General features: G+C 47.5%; 2 protein-coding genes across 2 annotated transcripts; both read right to left on the bottom strand.

Annotated features, from left to right (window-relative positions):
- Positions 1-3,081: 3,081 nt before the first annotated feature.
- On the bottom strand, positions 3,082-4,305 carry LOC118729498 (transaldolase-like). Its single transcript, XM_036457029.2, has one exon. It carries the CDS (start codon positions 4,250-4,252, stop codon positions 3,503-3,505), a length of 750 nt encoding a protein of 249 aa, XP_036312922.2. The 5' UTR covers positions 4,253-4,305; the 3' UTR covers positions 3,082-3,502.
- Positions 4,306-10,305: 6,000 nt separating this feature from the next.
- Positions 10,306-16,291, bottom strand: GRAMD2A (GRAM domain containing 2A). The gene is given in 10 exon segments (XM_036457038.1): positions 10,306-10,414; positions 11,203-11,302; positions 11,534-11,678; positions 12,691-12,753; positions 13,260-13,331; positions 13,455-13,553; positions 14,157-14,260; positions 14,871-14,946; positions 15,290-15,347; positions 16,206-16,291. Coding segments are annotated over 10 exon segments (909 nt in total). The 5' UTR covers positions 16,289-16,291.
- Positions 16,292-19,524: the final 3,233 nt, after the last annotated feature.

The following is a 19,524-nucleotide window of genomic DNA, read 5'->3' as shown; positions in this document are numbered from 1 at the left end:
ATTGATCTCCAGGCCAGTTGTCTGTGAGGAGCTGCTCTGTCTATAAAGGAAAACTGCTATGCTGGAGTCATGGTTTGTTTCAGTGGGGCTTTGGTGCTCACTGAGTCCGTCTCCCGGTTGTGAGTGGTTGAAATTGACCACTAGGAACACTGGCTTCTGGATTTCCAATGGGATTCAGTTCAGGAGCTACAGGGAGAACTAGAGTTTTCTCCTGTTTGCTTGGGTCTTGGCCGGTTTTTTTTTTTGTTTTTGTTTTTTTTGTTTTTTTCTGAAGCTGCAGTTTATATATGGTTAAGCTGCTTCAATACAGGCCATTCATATGTAAAAGTAGCTTTGTGGTGCCTGGGCAGGTCTGTAGAATCTGCAAGCGAGGCCTGGGGGGGGAAGGTGGGGGGGACGCTCAGTGTGGGGCAAGGTCTCAGGACATCACTAGATTGGGGTGTGGCTAACAGCAATGGATGTCCCAGGCCCACGGGTCTCCAAGTCTTTGCTTTCCTGTGATCCAGCGCAGTATACAATGATTGCTGCATGCACCTTTGCAAGAGTTGCCCTCACTTCGGCCCCGATGGCCTAGCTTCTCCCCATAGGCATCTGGGTCCCCCACGTGACCCCAGAAACTGGATTTCAAAGTGATGGGGAGTTTGTTTCCTTTCGGGTTGAAAAGAAAAGCCATGCCACGCACCTAGTCACCCGCCACCAGCCTGATTCGTGTGCTTCCGTACCTAGGCTCCTCAGCTTTTCAGTGTTTGCGCTCCCCTCTTTCAGCCAGCCTTCCCATGGTTTTGGATGATGGATGTCCTTTGTATTAGTTTTAATTTTTTTAAATTGTTGTGCAAGCGGCAGACAAGCTGTTCACCTATGCCACCATCTTGGTCTTCTCCCCTGTTTACTCATTCTTGAATTGCCCCCTCTTAAGATCAAATTTCACCCCCTGTGGGGTATGTGCTGCACCTTGGGAACCACTGGGCTTGTCACTTTTCCTCTCTGAGCTTCATTTCTGAATACATACGCATATACCATAGGAAATGTAATCTCTTCTCTGCCTACCTCACTGGGTTGTCATGAGGAGGTTCTGAGTTAATAAACCTAGAAATGTTTCATCAAGTAATTTATGTCTAAACAGAAAGGGATTGTTATTTTTAAGCCCATGGGTACCCTAGCAGGTAGCAGGTGCAGATTAGGGGAAGAGGGCATGATTGTTTCTTGGGACTGTAGCTATGGAAGCTTTGCAGAGGGTTCTGCAGGCCTCAGAGGGGTGGGCTCTGGCCAGCAGCCCTACAGTGGTGGTCATCCCTGGAGGTTTGGCGTGGATGAGGGGAGTGGGGGAAGGTATGGTTAGGGGGCGTTAGGAGGGCAGCTAGGCCGAAGGAGGAGTAACTGTCAAACCTCCCCACTGTGCGCCATTCTTTAAATTGTATGTGGCTGTCTGGCAGCTGTACCTGCTCAGAGCAGGGCTTTAATCTCCAGAGCATGGTTGGGGCCAGGCCAGGGCGGAGCCAGGCAGGCTAGGAGGGCGGGTTTAGCCGCACACCAGGCAAGGTTCAGCATGCTTCTACTGTGTGTGTGTGTGTGTGTGTGTGTGTGTGTGTGTGTGTGTGGTGGGAAGCGGGGGGAAGGTGGCCTGACCCGGAGGGGCACTCAGGCCTACCTCCAACCAGGTCTGGAGTTGTAGGGAGGAGAGGTTGCCCGGCCTCAGCAGAGGTGCCCGGCCTCAGCAGAGGTCCCAGGTGCCTCAGGGGCGCAGACGGGTGATTGCCTGCGCACTATTGTTGTGGCCCCCTCTGGCAGGGATGGTGGGAGAAGAGTCGAAGATCGGGCTGCAGCTACCCTGAGGCTGGGTGTGCAGGGGCTGGGTAGGGTGTCCATGCAGGGGAATTGGAAGAGTTCCCCGTGGCCCTTCCTCTTCCTTCTTTGCAGTTCAGTGGTGGGCCTCCTGTCAGGTAGTCTCCTCATACCCCCGGGAACTTGGCTCCAGCCATCAGCCCCCAGTTGCATGCGCATCAATCTGCAAATTGGTTGTTATGGGAACACCTTAATAGCAATTAGCATATTACCTCTTTATATGTATAAATATCCTTCTCTCGCCAGTTCGAATATGTAACTCCATGAAGACAAAGATCTTTATCTGCTTTGTTCATTAGACTATCTCAAGCACTTAGCACAGTGTCTAGCCTATAGTAGGTACTCAGTGATAATTATTAGAATGGGGGTGGGGGGGAGAGAGAGAAAGGAATGCTATCCCTAGTAACAGAATGAGAATCTGAGTCCACAATTTTGTACAACACGGGCATTTTTCCTTTAGACCAGGGATCAGCAAACTTTTTCTTAAAGGGCCAGGTAGTAAATAGTACAGGTTTATGGATTATGTGAACTCTGTTGAAACTACTCAATGCTGCCTTTGGACCTCCAGAGCAGCCAGAAACAAATAGGCATGCCTGTGTTCCAATAAAACTATTTGTGAAAATTGCCGAAACCGGTTTGGTTCAATGGATAGAGCGTCGACCTGCGGACTGAAAGGTCCCAGGTTCGATTCCGGTCAAGGGCATGTACCATGGTTGTGGGCACATCCCCAGTAGGGGGTGTGCAAGAGGCAGCTGATTGATGATTCTCTCTCATTGATGTTTCTAACTCTCTATCCCTCTCTCTTCCTCTCTGTAAAAAATCAATAAAATATATATATTAAAAAAAACTATTTGTGAAAATAAACAGGTGGCCAATAGGCACTTCACTGATTTAGGCAAATATATATCAGGGTAAATCATGGGTAAATGACATTTGAGGCTCTATCCACCCATTCTACCCATTTACATCGGTAAATTACAAGTGAAGCTCTATCCAGGAATTCTGCTTTTCCAAGCCAAAAATAAAAATTTAGAAAGGTGAATGCAAACTTAGCAAAATTACAGACCAGTAACTTCTCTACCTGAGACAGATTGAGCATTCCTTATTCAAAGTGGCCTCTGAATAAGATGTGAATTGAGGTTAGGGGGTTGGGAGAAAGATAATCCTGTTATCAGCCACTTTCTTGCTAAGGAGAAATCCAGAGCTCATGATCTGTAACTTTGGAGTATCCTCAAGAGGTTTCTTTCTTTTTTTTATTTTTTATTTTTTTTCAGAAAACAACTGCTTTAATGATTAGGCAGAATTTCACAAAATCAGAAACCCATGATCCGTCCCTGCTCCCCTAGAAAATGACAGATTTGTCACCGGACTTGTGCAATCAGATGCACATCCACAGCCAGACTGGTCTGCCCGGCTACTTCCCATTCTCCACACTGAACATGCGGTCCGCCAGCACCCGCTCCAGCTTCACGGCGTCGGCAGCGAACTTGCGAATGCGGTCCGAGAGCTTCTCCACGGATATCTGGTCCTCATTGTGCAGCCAGCGGAAGGCCTTCTCCTCCAGGTGCACCTTCTCCAGCGCGCTGGCCTGGGCCGCCTTGGCCAACAGCGCGGGCGCCAACTTGCTGCTATCCTTGAGCAGCTCGCCCAGCAGCTTGAGCTAGATGATGAGGAAGTCGCAGCCGGCCAGGGCCTTGATTTCGCCCGTGTTGCGGAAGGAGACGCCCATGACGATGGTCTTGTAGCCGAACTTCTTGTAGTAGTTGTAGATCTTGGTGACGCTCTTCACTCCAGGGTCCTCCTGGGGCTCGTAGGACTTCTTGTCCGTGTTGGCCACGTGCCAGTCGAGGATGCGCCCCACGAAGGGGGAGATGAGCGCGACGCCCGCCTCGGCGCAGGCCACGGCCTGGCAGAAGGAGAAGAGCAGCGTTATGTTGCAGTGGATGCCGTGGCGCTCCTCCAGCTCCTTTCCAGCCTGAATTCCTTCCCAGGTGGACGACAGCTTGATCAGGATGTGGTCTTTGCTGACCCCGACGTCCTTGTAGAGCTCGAAGAGGAGCAGGGCTCGGGCCACTATGGCGTCCTTGTCAAAGGAGAGCCTGGCATCGACTTCCGTGGACACGTGGCCTGGAATCTTCTTCAGTATTTCCGCTCCAAACAGCACGTTCGGTTGCGTTTTGAATCTGTTCTTCCTGGGACCCTTGCCGTAGGCGATGGCCTCCTCCACCAGCTCCTGGTGGGCGGGCATCTGCGCCAAAGTAAGGATCAGGGACGGGTTGTTGGTGACATACTGAGGCTTGTACTGGTCTATGGCGTGGAAGTCGCCCGTGTCGGCCACCATGGTGGTGAACTGCTTAAGCTGGTCCAGGGCGCTCTCCATCCTCTGCTGCTTCACCGGGGAGCCCGACATGGCGAGACATGGAGGCAGCGCAGTGGCCCACAATCTCAAGAGGTTTCTAATATGCAGAATGATCTACCTCTGAAGCCTCTTGTCTCCATGCCATTAAGTTCTTTGGCACTGATGATGTATTTCCCATGGCAAGGAAACCATTTTTATATTTGTCAGCAATTTTTAAAGTCAGTGGATTGATGCAGTTGGTTATGACAATACCTGGTCATCTCTTGCCATCTAGACTAGTGATTCTTGGTCCCCCCCCCCTCCCCCCCAGTGAACATGTGGCAAAGTCTGGAGATGTTTTGGGTTGTCACAACTGGAGTGAGGGGTGCTACTGGCATCAGATGAACAGAGGCCAAGGATATGGCTAAGCATCCTACAAAGCTCTGAGTTACCCCCATAACAAAGAATTATGCAGACCAAAATGTCAGGTAGTGCTGAGGTTGGGAAACTTATCTAGACTATTCTGCTGGACTTTGAATATACCTTGTACTTCACTGCCAAGCCAGTATTTCTAAACTAGTGAATTTATCCATCATTGCCAAGCTTTAGTATCTCCTCATTGCTTGAAAGATCAAGTCTTCTTATCCTGGTATTTAGATCCTGAGGGATTTGCCCACTTACAAATCCATTCCCCAGCAGGAATTCTGCTTTTTCAAGCTTTCATTTGGCACCACCTTCCACACCACCATCCTTTCACAGATGTTCCCTTCAAAATGCACATCTTGTGAGAATCCTTCCTATACATCTCCTACCCAAATCTTACTCACTCTTTGAAATGCACATGTGCTGCACATGCCTCTGCCACTAAGCCAGTCTATACCACTCCCTTTTGTCTTTACCATGAGCTCACCTGCCTTACACTGTTATATATCTACTAGAGGCCCTGTGCACAAAATTTGTGCACAGTGGTGGTGGGGGGGTGTGTGTTGTCCCTCAGCCCAGCCTGTACCCTCTCCAATTTTTGGACCCCTAGAGGGATGTCCAACTGCCCCTCTCACAATCCAGGACTGCTGGCTCCCAACTGCTCACCTGCCTGCCTGCCTTATTGCCCCTAACCACTTCTGCCTGCCAGCCTGATCACCCCTTAACCACTCCCCTGCCAGCCTGATTGATATCTAACTGCTCCCCTGACAGCTCAATTGCCCCTAACTGCCCTCCCCTGCCAGCCTGGTCACCCCTAACTGTCCCCCTCTTCCCCCCCTGCAAGCCTGGTCCTCTGAACTTCCCTGCCCTGCACGTCTAGTCCCTCCCAACTGCCCTCCCCTGCCAGCCTGGTCCCCCCAACTGCCTTTCCCTGCAGGCCTGGTCGCTCCCAACTGCCCTCCACTCAGGCCTGGTCCCCACTCCTCCCCAATTGCCCTCCCTTGCAGGCCTTATCCCTCCTAATTGCCCTCCCCTGTTGGCCATCTTGTGGTGGCCATATATTAATAGTATCCACATGGGGAAGCCATCTTTGACCCCACGGGGCAGCCATCTTGTGTGTTGGAGTGATGGTCAATTTGCACATTACTCTTTCATTAGATAGGATTCCTTTTACATTGTCTTTTCAATAAGTTCCCTGAAGGAGTCATATTGTATTTCTAGCCTGTTAGTCGCAGTTTCCACAACATGAGGTATGCAAATTATATTGTTATATTGAGAGTCAAATGAGATCAGTGTGAAAGCACCTCCACCTTGTATAGAACCTGGTACCCAGTTAAGTGCTCAGAAAAGTATAATATTTCTATAGAAGCAAACATTCTAGAAGCCATAGAAAGTGCTTAATGAATCTCTTAAATACAGTAGTTACATACTGGAGAGAGTGTGCATTCGGACTAGCTTACTATTTGGAGCTGAGAGCAAAGAAAACCTTCCATTAGAAATCCTACACCAATGAACACACCTTCATGCTAGAATAAATCCAGGAGCCTGGGTGTCACATTTCCTCAAAGTGTGCTTATGCAAACATTTCTGCATTTAACACGTTAATGCACCCCAATAAAGTCAACTAAAACTTTAAAGTAAATATTTTCCTTTTTAAGTTTGGGGACCAAGATAGGATTTCCAACTTGTAAATTTTTTCAGATAAAGATATCTGAAAGTTGTACTACTAACTAACATCACTATCATTTTATGAAAAATAATCAAAGGAAAGACATAAAATAAGAATAAAAAGTTGCCTAGCTGGTGTGGCTCAGTGCTTGAGCATTGTCCTATGAACCAGGAGGTCACGGTACACTTCCTGGTCAGGACACATGCCCTGGTTTCAGGCTTAATTCCCAGTAGGGGGCATGCAGGAATGGTAATCCAGAATGTGTCTCTCTCATCACTGATGTTTCTCTATCTATCTATCTATCTATCTATCATCTGTCTATCTATCTATCTATCTATCTATCTATTTCTATCTCTCTTTCTCTCCTTCTATCTTCTTCTCTCTCTAAAATAAATTAAGTTATATTTTTTAAAAAACCAGTTGTTAATGGAAAAAAACTATTGAAACCTGTAAAGAATTTTTGTGAGTTTATTTGAGCCAAACTGTCAACATATGCTGGGAAGCACAACCTCAACGGACTGAGATAATGCTCCAGAGAATGCAGGGTTACATCTATATTTATACTTTGCAGTCAAGGGAAAGGGACGTAGGTGGGTTACATGAAATTCATTGGTGATAGATTAGGGAGGTGGGACAGAACAAAACGGGGAAACCCCTGGGATAGGGTAAAACGTGAAATGATGAACATGTGCTTCTTTTACAGAGATGGATACAGGATACATTAATGTAATTAACAGTCGACAATTAACTTGATAACAATAACAATGAGTGAATGTCTTGAGGCCATTTGTTGTGCCCTGAGGAGGTCAGGGTAAAAAGGAAGTTACAAGTTACCCAGACATCTCACAGATATGTTGTCTTAGAAGCAAAAAGGCAAATGGGCTTAGTAAAGAAGATCTAAGTTGATCTTTGTCAGGTGAAATATTAATCTAGGACATGACCACCCACTATAACCTGTTTGTAGTTAAATATTTAATTTTCAAACCATCTTTTGTGGTTGTTCTAAGTTTCTGAGTTTGCAAGACTGCCACACAAGCCTCCCCTGAGCTTGTCAGGTTAGCATGTGGCTCTTTTCATTCACACAGTTAATAAAAGGCTTGATAATGACATTTTGCCCACTCTGACCCAATTCAGAAGGCTGCCAATAGGATAAGACATAAGTATGCTACACTCTGTTTTCTGGGGTCACAGCTGTGTCTTCCCTAAGAGCTTTTTCTATCAGCCACTGGAGGAAAGTCTGATGTGAGAAGTCAATACCAGTGCCATGAGGGCCTGGCTTTTCAGAGCCTTGTTTCAGGTCCTGTGAGATAAGTGAGTGGGGCATGGTATACTAAGCAGCCCAGTTTTGGCTTTGGGCCAGGCACTGAGTAGCAAACAAGAAGGAACACATTTCAGGAAGGCAAAAAGCCCTTCCAATGTGAATGAAGGTGGCCCAGGCAAGAAGAGCCTGCTGGGTACTAGATGCTCTTTGGCTCTGTGGAGGTCAAACACACAGAGGGATGGATTCAGGTTTCTGGATTACCATTTCAGAGGCTTCCCCACTGACAAATCAGATATAACTCTTAAACTGGAATCCTCTCTGCCCTGGGGTCCAGTGCCTTATCTCTATCTGAAAGAAGAGGGGAAAAGTGTTGTTACCTCCTGAAATCATACTCTGCAGGAGTCAGGTTTCTGTAATTCTGTGTCCTGAGTAAAAGGAGAGGCTACTGAAAATGAGGTCTGGGTCAAAACCCAAGATTCTGTGCCCCTAAGAAGAGAAGCTGAGTTCTCACCCCTGTGGACTCTGTATCCCCAAACACAAACATTCACATTGGTTTTTCATCCAGGCCAGTTCTGACTTCCTACAGGCCTGACCTGCAGAAGGCCTGGAGGGTCCTTAGGAATGCTTTCCTTTCAGAATTGCCTTGGGCCTTCCTCTGGGCTGCACAAGAAGAGAAAGAGAAAAAACTAAAGGGTTCAGGAAAGAAATGGTCATGTAAGCCTGTCGGATAGGCAGTGCAATGGACTTGGACTAAGCCTGGGCTCGTTTTCACCCCAAAAGGGGACAGAAGGAGTGCTTCTTTAAGAAGAATGAAGTCTGTCCCTCACCACCTGGACTCCAGTTCCTGTTGGACTTTGCTGCCACCTAGTGGCTTAGTTGCATTTCTTCCCCTCACACGTAGACTGGGCCTGTCTTACCTTTCTTTGCCTTATATCATCCTCTGATTCTGTGGCCCAGGAGCTAGGAGAGCAGAGCAGCACAGATTCACGACCTCACCCAGCTTGATAAGTGTCCTAATGCCATGACCAGCAGGTAGGAGGGCCAGGGCTGGAATGGCTGGGCACATGGGTGGACACAGTGAGGATGGGAGCAATGTCTTGCTCACACGACTTCGCCTGCAAGATGCAGTTTTCCCCAGCTCTCCTCATTCTTGAATGCCCTTTTCATTAGAAATCCTGCTTCTTCCATTACCCTTCCTCATACCTGGCTAAAGCACATGTTGCAAAACTGAAGCTCCTGCATTATTATTATTAAACTTTGCCTTTTGTCTGTATTTGCCACAACTTTTTAAAGCAGAATGTGATGAGCACTGTACTTCTATTCACAAAACTTGCTCTGAGTTACTTGCAAACAGCTTTACAACATGGCTTTGCAACCTGCCTAAGTAGCTTATATTTCTGCTATGCTGCACAATCCTTTTCTTTGGAGACAAAACCTATGGACAGTTACTACCCTGTTTCCCCGAAAATAAGACAGTGTCTTATATTAACTTTTGCTCCCAAAGATGCACTAGGTCTTATTTTTAGGGGGTGTCTTATTTTTCCATGAAGAAGAATAAAGTACACATTAATTGTTAAATGAAAATAAAGGAAATTTATTACCTGTATACGGTACGGTAGTACAGTAGTTGTCAACTTATAGATTTCTTTCTGAGTGAAATATAAGGCATCCCCCCAAAAATAAGGCCCACTCCCCCCCCCCCAGGCTTTGTCTCAGAATGAAAATTAATTTACCGTAAACTTGTCGCTAGGGCCACCCCGACTGGCGTCTAGCAACCAGTGACATTATGCGGAATCCTGACATCACTGCTGTGTGGAGGCGGAGGAGGTTGGAGTGAACGGTGAGTGCAGGGCGGGAGAGAGGAAGAGACTTTCGCAGATGCGTGTAGAAAAACAGGAGGATTAGAGCAGATGGGATGCAACTAAGGTGGTGAGTGCTGGTCTGTCTCTGGTGACACTACCTGATGCTCGCAGCCGCCCTCATGATGTGGCAGACCCTGCTCCAGCCCAGATCCAGGCCCCAGCAAGCCCAGTGACAGTCCCCAGGCAGGCCCCAGGGGGTAAAAGTCTGATAAAGGGGTAGGGGGGATGTATGGTGAAGGCGTTCAGTGGCACAGGGGTTGGGGGAGGGGGATCACTTAAAATGACACAGGAGGATCAGAGGGGGCAATCAAAATGACACAGGAGGATCAAAAGGGGTTACTAAAATGGTAATCCCCCTCTGATTCTCCTGTGCCATTTTGATTCCCCCTTCTGATCCCCCCTGTAAGCTGGTTCTAAAAACCTGGCTTTTTGTCTGAGTTCAAAAATTGTAGGAGCTTTGTAAACAGGTACTTCAAATCACTCATTGGAGGAAGGAAAAGAGTTGGGGGAAAAGGAAGGATCTGGAATGTTTTTCTTCATAGTCAGTCCCAGCACAATAGCAGCATCAGAAACCAGGGGGCCCATTGATGGAACCTTAGCACCCAAGGCATTCTTCTTGAAAGAGTGGGGACAAAGGCCAAGTGGATGTTACCTGCATAGGAGAGATGCCTAGATCAGAGAAAGGGCTTTGAAGGTAGTTAAGTAGGTCACTGAAACCTCCCACTATCCTCCATAAGGTGGGTCAGGTAGGATCTGTGTACCCCACATATTCTGTCCAATCTTGTTGGGGCCATGAAGCCAGCTTATCAAGGTTAGGGCCAATTCAGCCAAGGTAACAAGCAGCCTGGCTGTAGGTTTTGGTCCCAGTCTTTAGCCCTGAATCCCAGAGGCATTGGGAAGATAAAAGGCATCACCTGTGCCCAGGAGTTGGGCCATCCCGATTAAGGGAGCATAACTGCTGTTCCAGCAGGGAAATGCAGAATGCCAGATAAGATGAGGACATGACCAAGAAGCAGATCTTGGAGAAAAAGGAGGCAAGAGTTTTTTCATCTAGAAAAAGGATAGTTTTAGAGGCTTAGCAAAAGTAGGGGTGGGACTAAGCTCCTCTTCCAATTCTTAATTGGAAGAATTAAAGAACCATTTACACTGCAGCCATGTTCAAGCCTGGGTATCTTTTAAGCCACATGGGGGTCCTGAGACTCATCTCCATGGCGGTGTCCTAAAAGCCCAGCAGGTGTTCTGGGTTCTTCAGCTGATCCCACCTTCCCTCTGACCAGCCACCTTGGTCCTGCACTTCCTCTGGGAGACTATTATCTCCTAAGGTGGTAGGCCCTAGTCAGCAGAGCCAGAGGATGCTAATGAGGTAAGGTGAGAGGAACTAGGGGCTGGTGTTCATGAAGCATCCCACCATGCTCACTATCTGCTGGTCCTCAGGCAGAGTTACAGATGAGTCTGGGGTATCAGAAACTGCCCTAATGGTGGGCAGCAAGAAGGCCATGGCTTTCCTAGTCTACCTGATGGCCCTCCGCTATTTTGCCAGCCTTCTCCAATCCTATACAACTTTTCCTTTTCTCAACAGTTTCATCTCCTGCCCCTCCCCATTGCACAGGCTTAACCCTAAATTACAAGATTGTAAAAATAAAACTGGAACTAATTTCACCACAGAAGGGCCTGCCTGCCATGTGACCTCCAGACACTACCCAGAAGCTTGCAGTTGACTCAGAATCTTCCTCTTACTCTGGACAGTGACCTCCTCATACAGTAAGGCCCCTGCTCCAAACACCCCCGCCCCTAAACAATCACCTACAGTATGAAGATGACCTTGAGGAGCTGGTAATTCCAGAGCCTCAGCTCTTCATTGCTCCCGGGTTCCTCCTCCAGTGTCTCTTCCTCACAGATAGCATTTTCTGCAATAAGAGAGCAGTTACTCATCTTCCTGGGACTGTAGGACCCCAGCTCAGCATGGGGCATGCCAACCTCCTGCCATTCTCTGAAGCTGTTTGGGCTCTTGGCTTTCCCTTATGGATTTGGAGAAAGAAACAGCTCTCAGAAGCCCCATTGGCAGTGATGCCCCCTTTTCACAGAAATGAGAGGAGAAGAAGCCTGGTCTTTGCATGGGATAAGACCCCTGAACTCACCAGACCCTGGAGGTTTCCTGGAGGAGAAGGAGCTGTCTGGGGAGTCCATGGATGCTGGAGGGATACAAGGGATACTGCCTGGGAGGGACAGGGACCTGGAGGCAGGGCATATTTTTCTCCACTTCATCTCAGGGATAAGGACTTCCTGCAGAAAAAGCAGAAGCTGTCTCACCATGGTCCTTGGGATCTTATTTGCACTAAGGTGCCCCCACCACTTTATCAAAGATTTCTCTATATATTACCAACATAGATGCCTAGCAAGGCATGGAAGCAGGTACACTGGAAGGGGAAAACCATTGCCCTAGCAATCACGTGTCTCTCCTATCTGCTTCTTTGCTGTAATCAACTACTCTTCTAGGAACAATGTCTTTGAAGACTGTTAGTGGAGATCCAAGACATGAGATCCAAGATATAAGTCCACTGAAGTATATGGCCAGGTCTGAGTCTGAGAAAGTATATGGCCAGGTCTGAGTCTGAGAAAGCCTAGCACAACCTAACTTAGATGGGATAAGTCATGACTTCTAATCTGGGCTCTAAGTCTAAGCGTGCCACCCATCTTGACAGTGGGCACTTAAGGTCCCCATCAACAGTAATGGAAACTTCATCTTCTATCTCCCTGCATGGTATTATGCATACTTGCCTGACTGCTATAGTTACTGAAGAAGGCTTCAAACACTCTGGGGCCATTTTCACCCCATCCCTACTCTAGAAACTCAGCTCTACTTACCCTGAACCCCAGTTGCCAAAGAAAACTGCTGGGACCTCAGCAAATCTAAAATAAGTCTGTCTGGGTTCTACATTAGTAGCCTTTGAAGTTCTTCCCCAGGGACATCTCTATCCCCTTAAAGGTCCTTCTGACTTTGTGAAAGGAAGAGGATGGGTCACTGGCTCCATGCCTGTACAGTGTGAGATTCAACCTGGACACTGTTCTGGGACCTAGACATTTGTCCTGCTCATAAAATCAGCACATCTGCCAGGACCTGGTGGCTCTGCATGGTTGGAGTGTGGCAGGTCTAGAAGAACCTTTTCAGTATGACTGCTGGCTCTTGAGCCTGGTGCCTTAGTTCTACATTGTGGGCCCTGCTGGGAGGCTCTGAAGGCTTAGAACCACAGTCAATCTCAAGCCAGCAGCTTTTGCTCCCAGCCTCAGCTCTCACCAGAGACTCGCACTCAGGTTCCTCTGAAAATTCTCTTACACTCAGACTCTTCTTGCTGGAAGGCTGAGGAGGAAAGGGAACAGAAGTTATTTGTCCATCTGGAACGGTGAAGATGAGGTGTAGGGAAGCATTACCTCCATTTGGATGAGATGGAGCCCAGCTCCCATAGTTTGCAGGGGTTCCCTATCTAATGCTGGAGCAGAGGGTCAAGTCTAAGGCAATCTACACTCCCCTGCTGCTGCTCCTTTCCCTTTCTTACCATAGGCCAGAGAGAGCTATAGGCCTCCTGGGAAGCAGCCCCATTGCTCCTGACTGTCTTTCTATACACAGAAGAAGCACAAGTGAGGGAATCTACATGGGGACATACGAAGGTCACTGGCCTCAAAGACACATGTTCATAAATACAGTCACACAGTTCAAGGACTGCCTTTGATGCACCCAGCCTGAGCCTGTTACTCCCCTCTCACTGCCCCTATTCCCTGTGCTGAAGAAATGGTCTACCTTCCCCAATGGCCTTGTCCAGGCCTGAGCAGCCTCCCTGGCCTGACTCCTGCTCCTAAGCTTCATACCTGTAGGTGAATGCAGACCCTCCTCAGCATGTCATATACACTGTCCCGGGATAGCAGTGACACAAAGACATACTGGGACATAGAAAACAAAGGGGTGGGGTGAGTAAAGACATGAGATTGTGTGAGTCAGGCTGTGGGCTCCTGAGGCTGCGATGGGGAGACTAACAAGAGAGTGTGGCTCAGAGACTCACTGACCTTCTGGCTAGTGTTGGTGGTGATGGCCAGGCCATTGGGAAGGAGTCATGCCATCTTGTATTTTTTGACCATTTGCACAGACACCACAGGAATGACCACCTGAAGGAGAAGTGGCATGCTTTTTTTCAGAACTCATTCCCAAGGACATGGTCCCTTTGCTTCCAGAACAGGGCCCAAGCCCCAGCTTGCAGTGAGCCAAGCACGGGCACCATGGAGAAGCCTGGACCCACGTGGGAGAGTGTGAACTTCCCACTTCCCATACACGTTCCCCTTCCAGTTACCTACACTATGCCCAGCCTTGGCAGCACATGTCACTCCAGACTTTCACCCTCTTACCCAAGGATGACTGTTCTGTTGAATCCTGTACTCTAATAATGGAGTTCCCTGAGCTATGTCCTGACCACATCTACATCACACTCTTATTCTAATGGCATTTCAGAGGCAGAATAATTTGTCTGTGAACTGTTCAGGCCAACTCAGGCCCGATGTAGAGTCTAGACCCAGGGCCTCTGTTTTGGAAGGGTTTACACTGACACCAGGTGAGATGCCTCTTAACTGTTCATCCAACCAGTGAGAGGCCTCGCCAGCATGCAGGAGGACAGGTATGACTCAAGGCATGCCCGCAGGGTAGGAGCCTCTCTCTTTCCTGGGCTGGGGCAGGGATCTCACTGGACTGTGGCAGCCCTTACCACTCATTACTACCTTGATATCCTTGCCAAAGAGGCTGGCATGGAAGCAGAGCCAGTTGGGGGAGATATAGAACCAGCCCTGAAGAAGGAGGTCCCTCTGGAGAGCACAGGAACACACTGGGAAGTCACAAAAGACAAGACTACTATGACTAAGGTCTGTTGGGAAGCCCCAGGGCCTGGGTCCTCACAGTGAAGAGTCCAGAGTCTAGCCTCAGGAACTGTCTTTCTTCTTAGAACCCAACTTCCTGAATAACCCATCCTCCAGTACCCCAATAGTCCTTTCCTGAGATTCCTAACTGTCCCAACTCCATCCAGCAGACTGCTAGATGCTTCTTCTTTATCCATCTATGTAGCAAATAGTTCAGACAGGTTTCTTCACTGGTTCCACTCAAGCCTGGATTCTCACTGCCTCAGGCAGAATGCCCTGCCCTGCCCTTTCCTGCCTACAGAGAAGACCCTGATTGTGCAGTGAGAGGCCTGACAGGAAAGAATAATTACTGATAAGAACATAACAGAAATAATATTTGGAAGCCCTTTAGTTTCCTCAAGAAAACTTTCATAAATTCAACTCTATATCCCAAACTAGTCCAGTCTTCTCACACTTTTGAAGAAAAAAGAACAAACCACATCCAAAGGACAGCCAGTTCCCATTTCTAAATTGTGAGGACAGTACCTGGGCCTCAGGCACTACAGGCACCTGCCCAGGCATACCATGGACACAGCTCACCTTTGAGAGCCACCTCTTCCAAGGGGACGTCCTTGAACAGCTTGTGGTATTGCTGATTGTATTTACTTTGTAGTGTCTGCAAACACAAGGGCTTGGGCTGAGAAGTCCTGGGAGATCACAACACCAAAGGGGCCCTGCTCCAGCCACCAGGAAATACTGTCACGGGGCCCCCTGGAGACTGAGCATGAAGTCACTGGTGTGGTAAGAGGGTGTAGAGGGCTGAATTCCAAGCACAGCTTGACTCCTGGTAATTCTGGGTCCTAATAGACAGCCTGTGACTGGAGGGGAATGCACCACTCCCACCCAGGAGGGACACCACTCAGGTTTCCTGGTGGCCAAGGAACCAGCAGTCACTGAATTCAGGCAGCCCAGGGCCCCTTCCTTGCTGGGCAGTAAGAAATCAGCCTCCACACACTTACCCCTTCTCAACTGTATTTCTTTATCTCTTCACCCTTCAAGCCTTCTGGCCAGTGCAAACTGCAAAGGAGACATTCCATTCCAGAGACAAGGCACCCTTGAGTCCCACCCATGGTTCTTCAATATCAATTCTGCCCTGGCTTCAAGCCAGAAGCTTAGGGCAGAGATTGGAGAGGAGTACCCTAGAGGCCACAGCAGTGATAAGCACAGCAAGCAAATAGCTCGACCCTGGGGAAAGACACTCCTGGATGCACAAAGGGGTCTCAGTGGCCCCTCCTCCCAGAGAGCTGAGAGCAGTGCCCACCTCCGCTCCCCTCCCAAGAGATTTGCTCAGCCTGAGCTTAGATCTCTCAGAGATGCTTAGGAATCATCCACCCCTGGGTGTCAAAAACCCTTAACTATTTCTCTGGCCAAAAGGTGAGCAGAGAAGCAGACCCAAGAATCAATGAACAGTAGGCACAAGGATGAGGATCAGTTTGGGGAGGGGGTGATATGGATGTGTCACACTCACAGCTCTGGGTCCTGACCATGGGCCATGATCCCAGCAGAACTGCCTCTTAGCAGTCTCCTCTTGGTGGCCAGGAGCTCTGTGATGAGGAGTTCAGCAGACTCACCCGACCTGAAGGAGGCTACCAGGCTGGGAGAAATGGGGTGGTGCTGAAATGTAAACTTTTGTCCTAGCCAAATTGGCCTGAGGACAGGTGAGCAGGGAAGGAGGCTGGTAACCTGAGCTGCCTGAACTCTGCTAGGTCCCAGTGCCCTGGGTCAGGCCTGGGAGTGGGAGGAAGAGGCCCTGGGCAGCCTATACCAGACCTAACATCTTATCTCAGCCTTACAGTTCCATTTCTATCAGGTCACCTCCTGAGGGCTTCCCACCCTCAATCCACATGCATATCAGACTTGGGGAAGGGGGCTCACCTGGAGTCCAGGGTTGTTTGAACCCTGTCTAGTTTCTCTGTGCAGAACAAGGGGCTCTTCAGAGAAGTCATCTTCCTATGCATTTGTTAGTTATTAGGAAGAAACAGGCCCACATCAGGAAGGGAGTTTTCACATGGACACTTTTCCCTACTAGCTCCACCATACCCAGGACAGCTTGCCTGTCACCCAAGACTGGCCCTGCTATTTAGGGTGAAGTTAAAGACAGAACCCCTGCCAGAGCTGCTACAATGTCTGGAGGCAGCAGCTCTGGCAGGGGTTCTGTGCAGCTGACAAGGTGAGAGTCTTACTAGTTGTCTTCTCTAGAAGCCTTTTTACTAGGCCAGAAGAAAATCAGCCCTAGCCAGTTTGGCTCAGTGGATAGAGTGTCGGCCTGCAGACTGAAGGATCCCAGGTTCGATTCTAGTCGAGGGCATGTATCTTGGTTGTGGGCACATACCCAGTAGGGAATATGCAGGAGGCAGCTAATCAATGTTTCTCTCTCATCGATGTTTCTAACTCTCTATCCCTCTCCCTTCTTCTCTATAAAAAAAATCAATAAAATATATTTTAAAAAGAAAGAAAGCAGAAGAAAATCAATCTACCTCACCTGAGCACCAGGCAGTTAGGCCTCTGGCCCCGACCTTAAGAAGGTACACACTCTGGAGGGAGGAGTCTGAGATTTATTCAAGGCTGAAAGCAAGTTTTTGAGGGACCCAAGCAGGATTATCCTAAACCAGGGGTGGGGAACATAAAGGACCTTGAAATAATTTAGTCTGGCCCCGCCAAGGCATTAGGGGTGAGTTAATTAAATGTTTGATGAACTATAGCAGGCTAATTTTTAAGTTGATAATTTTGTATGGCTCTCTGAATGATGTTATAAATATCCAAATGGCCCTTGGCAGAAAAAAGGTCCCCCACCCCTACCCTAAACCTCTAGGTTCTGAGAAAAGATGCCAAACTGGAGGCCTTATCAAAGCTGAGGAGCTATTGCAGTAGATGGTATGAGAGTGGACTCCAGTCAACTACAGGAAGGGAGGGCCTGCCTCACACCAGTAAGTCACCATTGGTTTTCTTTGAACAATCTGGGTAGCTCAGCATGAAAGCCAAACCATCTCCAGAGAGGCCCAACTGGCATGGGTCAGTGATTGAGTGGCATGGTTTAATTTCTGGTCTGGGCTTGTGGCTTAATCCCTAGTGTGAGGCATGCAGGAGACAACTGATCAATGACTCTCTCATCATTGATTTTATATATATATATATATAGTTGTTGTTTTTTTAATGCCCAAAGAGAAGGCCCTAGAAGGAGGAGATATCCTCTTTTTGGGCAGAGTGGTCTTGTGCCTCATTGGCTTTTGAGTTCATGCCTCCTCTAAGTGGTTCCAAACAATAAAGTTCCCTGCTTTCTGCCCCTCTAGGGAAGATAGTCTTGAAATCAGTAAAGGCTGAGCAGTCAAACTAGCCCCCAGCTGGGTGGGCCCAGGGGCTTATGGGAAGAGAGTGTGGCAAGAAGCAGAGCCAAGGCAAGATGCAGTGGTGGGAATAGCTAACAAAGTCCTGTCCTATGGTATCTCAGCAGATAAGGAGCTAGAACCTGCACATCTCAGCACTCAGTTGCTCTCAGCTCTGTGACTCAGGCAAGTCAAAGTTCTTTCCCTCAAGGACAGAGCTATCGCCCAGTGTTGTCCTGTACACCAAAAGGGTGTGGGTTCAATCCCCAGTTGGAGTGTGTGAGAGGCAAAATCATCAATGTTTCTCTCTCTCCTCTCCCTCTAAAATAAACAAATACATATCCTTGGGTGAGAATTTAAAACAACAAGAGTTACAGACTCAGCAGAGATCTGCCAGGATCCTCAGAGATTATTTAGTCTGGCCCCTTTCACCATGCCATTATACAGATTAGAAAATGGAGACCTCGCAGGTGACAGGCTGCATGGAATGTCACAGCCATCTGACCTGATGACCTTACCTACAAAATTAGCCAGCCACAGCTGTAACCTGGTTATCCCTGCCTCAGTCTTATGGAGAGTTTTGAGATAGATATAAACATGTATATCCTGAATCTTGCAAAGTGACAGATTGTACCAGTACTAGTGATTTGACTCTCTTTGACACCAAAGTTAATTTTAGAATTTATTTGGTTCCATCATTTCACATTTCATGGAGGTTTTTTCCTTCCTTTATTTTTTAATTAATGCTCATTATGGAGAGTGTATAAATATAAAATATAGAAATATGATCACCAAAATCAACCATATGAAAAATATTCTCCCAAATCACCCTAAAATACATAAAAGTACATAATTTATGTGTGTGGGATTATATATCATATAATTTGTTCACCCTATTTTGTTGTTGTTGGTAATCCTCACCTGAGGACATTTTTCCATTGATTTTCAGCTAGAGTGGAAGAGAGAGGGATAGACAAAGAGAGAGAAACATGTATGTGACAGGGACACATCAATCGGTTGCCTCCTGCACACATCCCAACCAGGGTCAGGGACCTAGCCTGTAACCAAGATACATGCTCTTGACCAGAATCGAACCCAGGACCCTTCAGTCTGTAGGATCACACTCTATCCACTGAACCAAACTGGCTAGAGTTGTACACCCTATTTTGACGTTTAACGTGATTTCATGAGAAATTCTCCATGTCACTGTCCATTCTTAATATAGATTCTCAGAAGTGAAATTAATGGATTGAGAATGAACATTTCTCGGGCTTTTTAGATCCACTTCCAAAATGCTTTTCAGATGCTATACCAATTGACACGGCCTCAGCACTATATCAGGGTGCCATGTCCTTATATCCAAGCTCTACATTGGATTTTATCTTTTTCTCATTTTTTGCAAATTTGACAGGTGAGAATATATTGTTTTCATTTCCATTTCTACTTACTGGTAGGTTGAACATTTTACCCCCAAATATTTATTAACCATTGAAATAAGGACCTTCATGCTTTTCTTATTGATTTGTATAAACTCTTTTTCCCCCCCAATCATTGTTCTAGAATATGTTTATTGATTTTAGAGAGAGGAAGGGGGATGAGAGAGAAAGAGAAACATCGATGTGATAGAGAAATAACAATTGGTTGTCTCTTGTATGCATCCAACCAGGGACCTAACCCACAACCTAGGTATGTGCCCTAACCAGGAATCAAACCCATAACTCTTTGGTGTACGGGATGATTCTCCAAGTAACTGAACCACACCAGTCAAGGTGATTTATATAAATTCTTTATTGGGAATATTAATCCTTGGTTTATCATTTTTGCAAAACATGTCATTTGCCTTTTAGTTTTGTCTGGTATTATTGCTATAC

This window comes from Pipistrellus kuhlii, unplaced genomic scaffold (assembly GCF_014108245.1).
Source record: "Pipistrellus kuhlii isolate mPipKuh1 unplaced genomic scaffold, mPipKuh1.p scaffold_m20_p_1, whole genome shotgun sequence".
Classification (NCBI taxonomy): Eukaryota; Metazoa; Chordata; class Mammalia; order Chiroptera; family Vespertilionidae; genus Pipistrellus; species Pipistrellus kuhlii.
The sequence above is the reverse complement of the archived record's forward strand: the minus strand, read 5'-3'. Positions and strand labels throughout refer to the sequence as shown.

Coding starts and splice junctions, on each gene's coding strand:
- LOC118729498 (XM_036457029.2), bottom strand. CDS start 4,252: ATGTCGGGCTCCCCGGTGAAGCAGCAGAGGATGGAGAGCGCCCTGGAC.